Source organism: Cajanus cajan, chromosome 8 (assembly GCF_000230855.2).
Source record: "Cajanus cajan strain Asha chromosome 8, NIPB_CcT2T_4, whole genome shotgun sequence".
Lineage (NCBI taxonomy): Eukaryota > Viridiplantae > Streptophyta > Magnoliopsida > Fabales > Fabaceae > Cajanus > Cajanus cajan.
This window is the reverse complement of record NC_138524.1, coordinates 12,506,007-12,514,193: the sequence shown is the minus strand read 5'-3', so window position 1 is coordinate 12,514,193 and position 8,187 is coordinate 12,506,007. Positions and strand designations below refer to the sequence as shown.

Sequence of the window (8,187 nt, the reverse complement as noted above, 5' to 3'; positions counted from 1 at the left end):
ATCATTATCAGGTGATCATCCTCCTTTGGTACGACGACCATAAGTGCTTTCGCAAGTTGCAAATTAAAGGTTTCTGTCTAAAATGTCTGACCAACCAGCTTCCACACATCATCCTCAACCACATGCAAAAACATATTAAAAAAGATAGGTTGAAACTCATCTGCAGGGTTTATGAACTTCCTTCTTACTAACCGCCTAGACCCCTCAGACCCTACCTGAGTACAAAATAATTAATTCCTTGAAGAACATCGTTGCCTCCTCTTTCAATCTCTCCAACTTTGTGCACCAATCCCCGATAGAGAGAAACAAGCCATGAATATGGTTCCTCTTCCTCCAGATAAATGTTTGAGTGTGGAAGAAGGAAGTATTCCTGGTTCCCCACCTGATCCATTTCTTTCTAGACTTTTGAAACCACAATGTCTCCTCTTGAAATAGAATTTGCTCATACTCCTAGAGCAACTCCTACTATAACAACAATAGCCTTTTGAAGTATTTCTACTAGAATAATGCATTGGTTTCAACTATGATATCATTAGGTTCGCATTTATTGATCCTCTCTCTATTTATCTATCATTTGCATTATTTACTCTTTTGATATTATACCCTTACTTTTTTACTTAATTTTTTTATACATAATGTACATTTAATATGGAATAGAAATTAAAAAGAAGTATAATAAAAAAATTTAAAATTATTTTATATTACATTTTTTAATTTATGTAAAAAACCTTAAACGACATTTAAAGAGAACAATAAAATAACATATATAAGAAAAGAAAAGAGTAAATATTCCTTTTAATCCCTTAAATTAGTAGATGTTGTTATATTAGTTCTTAAAATTAAGAAATTATTGTGAAATAAATTTCTAAATTTAACAACACATTTTGGTCTTGTATTTGTAAATATTTATTGAATAATTTTTTAGTTTTAAGATGTAATATAACAATGGTTTTTAAACTAAAAAAAAATAATAATAAAGAGAATTTGGAAAGAGGAGAAATTAAGAAACATTAATATTTGATGATATTCATGGATGGAGGAAGTCAAGTATAGGCTGTGCTGCGAAACTTTTTGGTGGTGCACGTGTTAAGAATCTTAAGGAGGACATGATTGTTGGTGCACCTGGGGGTCTTGAATTGGCTCAAGGCTGCCCCATTGGCTATGAAGCTATCCAAAATCTTCTTAAAAGTCCCTCTCTCCAAAACGCACAGCTCCAAGGGCCCTATGGAGTTGGTTTTCCTGGAAACCACGTAGCCATGATCAGCAAAACACTTGTCCATTTCTGTGCAACATGCTCCAAGGACCTTGTCCTCTACCTTCCCCTTTATCTCCCAGTAAATCACGTAGTGCCCCGGTTGGTTTGATACATCTGCGTAGCTTGTGAAATCTACCAGCTCCCCCTTTGCTTTGTTCAGAATTTCAGACCCTCTCTCCACCACTAGCTGAAGGTCCTTTTCTGTGTTCTTGTCTATGTTTACTGTCAGAATTAGCTTTCTTCTGCACACAAAGTTCAGCTTTGGTGTCCCTTTGTGGAACCCAGCCACCTCCACCACGTCGCCTAGCCTGCACCTGTACAGTCCTGAAATTCCATCATATATATATGTGTACTAGTTAACTTAAATTACAATGTTAAACCATATATTAGCAAAGACAAAATTACTATGCCTATTATTATATTCATATAATTTGTGTTCTCAGTTCACTTGAATAAACGATAACAAAACCCTTGTCCCACTAGAGATTCTTTCTGGTAAACACTGTACAAAAACTGTTCCGCGCGTAATGAAACTCTGGAATGATTGTAACATCAACGAAAGTAACCATAGAATGCAACCAAGTCTCTGGTGTGTCCAACATATTAAACGTGGGTTGTTTTTCGTTTGGTCGGTGCATGCCCACCCACTCTCGATTTTGCGAACCAATAATTGTTTCCAGGGTAAAATATAATTTTTGGTAAAAAAAATTATGAAATCAACTCTAAAGGATTAAAAACATATTTTTAAATATTCTTTAGGAAAGTAACCTTTATGAAACTAAATATGTATACTGACCCAACTATATATGATCAGCATTAACCTGAAAAAATGAATATGTATTTAGACTAATTAATTTTTAAAAATTCCATTTTTATAAAAATCGAAAGAAATATGCACACAGCTAGCACAGGACTATCCATTATTGGTGTGATGCCCATTATTGGTATGCATTTCAGTCCACGCATTTTATATCTTTCATGATGCCATTTGTATGCATTTCAATCATAAATCCTCCTTTGTGCATCTAGCTATATTCAACCAATATTTTTTGGTCAGATGCAACTAGATATTAGACAGGACCAGGTTCATGCTATATCTTTGCATATGTGGCAAAGATGAAGCTTAATCGCTACTTTCTTGAGCCAGTGACTCTGGGCATTATTTTATGTACGACACTAGGTCAATCAAAATGGCCTTGCCGAAATATGAACAGTTCATATGTACATATTGGGTAGGGTAGCTAAAGCCTAAAGGCATTTACTACTAAACAAAAAGTCAAAAGATGCCGATGCTCCATGGATCTAAATTCGATCATTAGTCATGTTCAATATATATATATATATATATATATATATATATATATATATATATATATATATCATAAAAATGAAAAAAGATGGGTTGAAGTAAATGAGCAATGGTATGGAAGAGGAGAAATGATACATGCAAAGACAGTTTGTAAAATTAAGAGAGAAATTTAAAATGCAGTAAATGATGTGATGTATAACGTTGTACTCATAGAAAAGTTGGTATGGTACAACTAGGAAAATTTAAAGATTTTGATAGTATTAGTTTTTGAGTGGGTAGTTGAAAGAGCTTAGCATATTAAAGGAGAGAAGGAAATGAAAGTTTCTCGGTGTGTTCGGTAACACATCTGAAGTCACTCGATATAAATTTGCATAAACAATTATTAGATGTTTTTTCATTAAAATTGATGTGATCAATTCTTACTTAAATATCTGTCTAGACACACATCCAAACACGTCTTCAATCAATGTACCAAAACCCTTAAATTTGAGAGTACCATAGAATTTCTCATGATATAGAAGAGAGTTAAGAAAGGTAATTACCAGTGAAAGTTGTGAGCACAACTTCATACTCTTGGCCAACTTTAACCTGAGATAGTGGAATTGGTTTATCTTCCAAGAAATCATCACCGCCTGAACTGAAACCTTTTTCATGCCTGTGAAGTGGTATGAACTCAAAGTATGAGAAAGTGGGCACCACAGCAAATGTTACATCTTCTGGTGGTAAACTAGGATCCACATCGACCCCTATCCAGCTCTCTGTCGAGCCATAGTCAGCACTAACCAAAGGCAACCCATTTGCATAATGCCTAAGTTTCTTCAAATATGGTTGCATGGACCCTGTCATAATTAATGGAATACACATACTTGGCCTTTGGCCAAAGTTTAGGAATCAAACCAAACCAATCCACCTCTTCTAGCTCCTGGCAAGCAGCCTCTAACTTTGAAGCCAAATTTGAGTTTGGAGATATGATCTCCAAAACAGCCTTTCTCATTTTGGGTGACTTGATCCTTGAACCCAGGGTTCCATCTCTGATGTCATTGCAAATCTCTCTCCAAAGTTCTTCAAAGCTGCTGAAAGCTTGCACCATGCTATAGACAAAAGCTGAGGTGATGAACTCAACTTGGTCGGAGAAGAATAGGCCAAGAAGGAGGTGGCAGTATGTGGATTGCTTGTAGTCTCCACCAGAAATCACTTCTTCAGGGCTGCAAGTAAATGACTTGGTCTTGTGCTGCTTGATTTTGAATTCTTCACTAGCATAGTAGTGTGTTGTGGCTGTTCCTACTGTTAAACCTCCTTTTGTTTTGAACCGGTTGCTGCTGTATATAAACTCAAGAATTCTTCCACCTTCCCTAGTAGGATAGACCCTGCAAACAGTGAAAAGATAAAGACGAATATTTTAAGTGCTTTAAAATAATCAAACACAAGGAGATATATACTATTGTTGAGAGATACACACCTTGATCTATAGGCTGCTGCTAAGGTGAATATTTGAAGCGTGGTTTGTGCACTATGGCGAGTAAAGGGTACGAACTTCTGCCTTCCCTCTGTGGTTCCAGAACTGCAAAGTGCAAACCAAGAAAAGAAAATCAAAAGTAAAAAAGAAAAATTATCAGAAAGTGGCAGGGGATCTTTCCATTCCATAAGAAAAGGAAAAGAAACACGTTACAGAAAAAAAAAAGTATATATAGAACAAAAAAATAAGTACTTACTACAAATAAATAAATAATCAAAATGCATAAAAAGACCTTGTCATGAATAATAAACACAAGAACAACCATGGATTGAGCATATATATACATAACCAATGAAATCGGGCAGAATAAAATGGAGAGAGAGGCATATGTGGCCTCTATCTAATGTCCTGTATTCTGATTCCTATTTAAGTGAACATGACCATAAAATTAAAGAAAAATCAGCAGTATAATGAATCATAGTTTGGTTCTCCAAAAAGTAAAAGTAAAAGGAAGTAGTGAAAATAAGGAAATTAAAAGTAATGGTACCTTAAGGAAAGAGTGGTTATGGGTTGTTGAGTGAGTAAAGGAGCTGTCTCCCCATCTGCAATCCGTTGGATATAAGGGTCAAAATCAGCATGTGAAGCAAGGGGAACCACAGAAGAGAAAAGGGATTCCAATGCACATGGTTCCATCTCAAGGATATTGTAGTTCCCCAACCATTTCTTGAGATACTCCACCCCATAGTTCTGCTTCAGAATCTGGCACAGCAACTGAGTCTGAACATGGCCAGCGTTCTGGGACACAACTTCAAACCAGCTTATGATGTCACAGACACTGTCGCCATTGCCATTGTTGTAGTAGCTCACAAGTGGTTCCATTGGAGTTGGTTGGTGCTGAGGCATGAGGAAGTGAGGTACTAAAGGTATGCAATATAACACAACACTGTTTGAGTGTTGTTGGTGGAGGTGTGTGTCTGAGTGAGAGAAAAACCAAAGGAGTTAAGCCACTATTATATGTTGGTATGTCCCCTATTCAAAAGGCTCAACAAACCTCTGATATTTGCAGCAGAAGTTTCATGGATATGATACAATACAATAGATATAGACCACAAGAAATGGTATATATTATGATTTTTAGGGGAGAGAAAGAAAGAAATATATATATTCTTCCATAATGTAACGATGATACATATATGGGGACTACATTAGTAATGGCCAGGGACCAAAGAACAGCTGATCTCACTTTCCCTCCAATTTATTGTGAGCCACCATATTTGAAACCAGACAATACCAAAGTTAATTATGTTTTTCTTAGACTAGTACTATTTGTTTTAAGTTTATTGTTTACTTTCATATAATAAAAATAAAGTTTTTATTCTTCACGATGAGATCATTCTTATGTTGCATTCTTTTTTGCTTTAATACATTATTTGGCCGATGAAATTTGTAAGATTTTTTAGTTAAGTTTTTAAACTAATTGTAATTTGGACTTTAATTTTTTTTATATTTTTATAATTTAGTCTTTAGAGTTAAAAGTTTGCCTACAATATTACATTATTATTCACGTATAAATCAAAAATATTTTATAAAATTTTATAAATTACAAATTTTTAACTCCGGAAACAAAATTAAAAAAATATTAAAAAAAATAGACTTAATTATAATTCTTTTTTTTTTTCATTTAGGGATGTAATTAAAATATATTTAAACAGTAAGAGATAAAATGATGTATTAAACTTTCTTTTCATATATGATATTACAATTGAAAAATAATACTTTTATGCTTTTATTAAAAACTTCCGTATCTCTCACTTAAATTTTGAAATTTTCATTCATGTTATTCTTTTCCCATGAATTTTAACTTTTTATATTTTTTAGTTAAATATTTTAAAAACTTTCTTTATACATTACAATTTTTTATTTCCCTAAAAAAATATGCTATTTATACTCTATTAACAATTTCTAAATATTGTAACACTGTATATTTTTATAAACTATGATTAATTTTATTAATTATTGTGTATTACTAATAAACTTTGAGGAATTAAGGAATTCCAAAGGAATTTTAGTTGTTTATAGATTCCTTTGAGTAGAGATTCAGTTAATTTGATGTATAGAAAAGGTATATAAGGTCATTTCTTTAGAAATGGACTTCATTTAGAAAGAGTTTAGAAAGAAGCGCTTTGGAGTACTAGGCTTCCTTCTTTTTTTTCTTACCTTCCTTGAGTGTTCAGATTTCCTTCCTAAGAGGGTTGTGTTGTCGGAAAAGAGATTTCTAACCTTCAGAGATGGAAAATTCAAGTTGTTGGAGTGTTCCGTGCTGAGTTAGCTCGAGATAGTCTTCTTATTCTTCCTTCTTCCTTCTTTCTCTTTGATTTGAAGGTAAGGGAAGTTATAATTTTGATCATTGTTGGATTGATTCCCATGAAAATCGTGGCTGTGTTGGATGATTTTAAATATTAAAGGTTGAGGTTGGAGTTTTGTTGTTCATGAAGTAGGTTGAGTTGAAATTGTTGATTTTGATCAAATTGTATGTTGCATGTTGATTCTAAAGATGGATAAGAGTTGTTTAATGTGTATATATGTTTTATTCTATATTACATATCAGATTTTTTGAGTTTCAAGTGTAGATGAGCCAATCTCATGATTCTGCCAGGTGTAGATTTCACTATTGTGTCAAACTCAACTTCAAGGTATCAAACATGTCATAGGCCAGAGGCACCTCACTAATGTTGGACACGGGATTGATAGTGTCGGATGTGAGTTGGAGGAGAGCTTTCTAACTTGGTCATGTTAAGCATGGGTTGAATGGTGTCGAACGTGGATGCCTTTAGAACTCTCTAACTTGGTGAAATTGGACTCTAGTTGAGTGACATCAGACGTGATCAAGACAAAATTTCTTTACCTAGATTTCTTTTCTTTCCTTGTTGGCTAGTTGGCATAGTAGAAGTTAAGGTTCAAGTTGAGGAGCTGGGAATTGAAGTTAGTAAGGATCTTCCGGGGTTATTAGCTCAGTGTTGTTTAATTTTTTCTTCTTCCTTCTTCCTTATTCTCTTTGAATCCAAGGTAAAGGAAGCTAGAACCTTGGTTATGTTGAATTGTCTGAATTGAATGTTGCTTGATTGTGATCAAAATGTAAATGTATTTGCTGATTTTGGATGGTGTGATAAAGAGATTGGGTTATCGATGCTTTGAGCATGTGAAGGTCGATTTTGATGATTTGAGATTGTTGATGGTTGCATGTTGTTAATATAATGAGTAATGGACTTTATGTGGTGCATACTTGTGGATTATGTTTTTGCATGCTTGGTTCTTCTGATTTTTAGGTGGTTTAAGTCAATTTGAGAATATGTTGAGTGTAGAACGCATCATCACATTGGGCACACCTTTATGTTGTTAGGCATAGCTTAAATAAGGGGGCCTTTGCCTCACTCATGCTAGACACAAGATTAGTGGTTTCGGGCATGATGAGAAAAGAGAATAACTTCTACTTGGTCATATCGGGCATGATTTGAATGACACTAGATGTGAGTTGAGAGAATTGTCTTTGCCTAAATTGGTGTCGGACACCAAAGGAGTAGCGTTGGACGTGAGGAAAAAGACTTGTCTCTGCTTAATTTAAGGTTAGGCATAGAGCTTTACACGCAGGTGTGAGGGATCAACGATTACCTCATCCATGTCGAGCATGGGTTAAATGGCACCAAGCATGGGCAAGACAAAGGACTCCCTACCTCAACGACATCGAGCATAGGGTGGATAACAACAAGTGCAACCTACCTTATAATATCTTGTTGTTTACATGATTAATTGGTGAATATGAATAGGTTAGATGAATCTATTGCATGTTGTTGGATTTGATTGAGGTCTATGTATATTAATACAGGATAATATATATATATATGGTTGAGTTATTGAAGTACAATTATGTTGTACATTGATTAATGTTGTTAGATCTATATCCATTGACATGAGGTAATGCATATAGATTATACTTGTTGAAGTGTTGATGTTGAGAATGTTTTAGACACAATTTATTGACCTGTTAAGGTGTTGATGCTGAGAGTACTATAGGAATTTAGGCATGTTGTGTTGATACACTATGGAGATGTGTTGTTGAGAATGCTATAGACATGTAGGCATGTTGATAGACTTAGGACTATAATAGAT

The 8,187-nt window shown here is 34.3% G+C and overlaps 1 protein-coding gene across 1 annotated transcript; it reads right to left on the bottom strand.

Moving 5' to 3' along the window:
- Positions 1-1,000: 1,000 nt before the first annotated feature.
- On the bottom strand, positions 1,001-5,235 carry LOC109798326 (indole-3-acetic acid-amido synthetase GH3.10). The gene is given in 5 exon segments (XM_020358547.3): positions 1,001-1,579; positions 3,107-3,416; positions 3,418-3,931; positions 4,024-4,125; positions 4,568-5,235. Coding segments are annotated over 5 exon segments (1,818 nt in total). The 5' UTR covers positions 4,924-5,235; the 3' UTR covers positions 1,001-1,043.
- Positions 5,236-8,187: the final 2,952 nt, after the last annotated feature.